The sequence below is a fragment of the Penaeus monodon genome, chromosome 19, assembly GCF_015228065.2.
Source record: "Penaeus monodon isolate SGIC_2016 chromosome 19, NSTDA_Pmon_1, whole genome shotgun sequence".
Classification (NCBI taxonomy): domain Eukaryota; kingdom Metazoa; phylum Arthropoda; class Malacostraca; order Decapoda; family Penaeidae; genus Penaeus; species Penaeus monodon.
Window position 1 is genome coordinate 12178823 of NC_051404.1, and position 793 is coordinate 12179615.

A 793-nucleotide genomic window follows, 5' to 3' on the forward strand; every position below is an offset into this window, starting at 1 on the left:
GAACAGCAGTCGCGCGAGTCGCTGCAGCCACTCGCGGTCGGTGCGAGCCTCGGGCGGCTCGCTCTACTCGCTCTCCCGCCCGTGCTGCCACGAGTCCACCCGCGTCGCGCCCTTCGACGCCGGCGCCCCCGTCATGCCCACGCACTCGTACCGCCCCAACTTCTACGGCTGGAGCTCGCCGCCGGGCTCCCCCGCGCTCGAGGACAGCCGCATGGGTCCGCGGCGCCAGATCTCCCTCGAGAGCGACGCTCTGCTGCGGACGGACGCCAGCCAGGTGTACGGCGGCGGCTCCGTCCGCTCCGACGGCGACTACTGGTGCAGCCGCGATGCCGGCAGCGTCTACGGCGGGTCGACGCGGTCGGCGGGCGGCGAGACGGGAGGAGAGGCCGGCGGCGAGGGCGGCGGCGGAGGCTCGAGGACAGGCCAGGCGGGAACTTCGCCCGACTCGAGCGCGGTGGACGGCGCCCCGAGCGACGCGGTGTCCTGCGGCTCCTGCGAGGACACGGACGCCTCCTTCTACGCCACGTGCGACAAGCAGACCAAGCTATAAGGCCGTCCGGACTCGTAGGGAGTGAGTCCAGTTCCGAGGGAGGCGGTGCAGAGGAGGCGTCGTGGCGAGGCCGTCTCCGCGCCTCGCTATAGTTCTTGAGCTTTCATCTTTGCTCTCAGAGACACAGGCAAAGTGTAGTGCTAATCATAGTGAGACTTTAGCCAAGCCGAGTGTTGCATAGTATTGTATCTCTAGTGATCTAGGGAATGGACTCGATTCACCAAGTATAAAACTTTGGCCAGT

At 67.1% G+C, this 793-nt stretch overlaps 1 protein-coding gene across 1 annotated transcript in view; it reads left to right on the top strand.

The window, feature by feature from the left end:
- LOC119585331 overlaps nt 1–550 on the top strand; it is a 2648-nt gene extending 2098 nt beyond the window's left edge. Inside the window, exon 5 of the mRNA XM_037934004.1 lies at nt 7–550. Within this exon, the coding sequence (XP_037789932.1) occupies nt 7–550 (544 nt within the window). The remainder of the gene's footprint in view (nt 1–6) is intronic.
- Nucleotides 551–793: the final 243 nt, after the last annotated feature.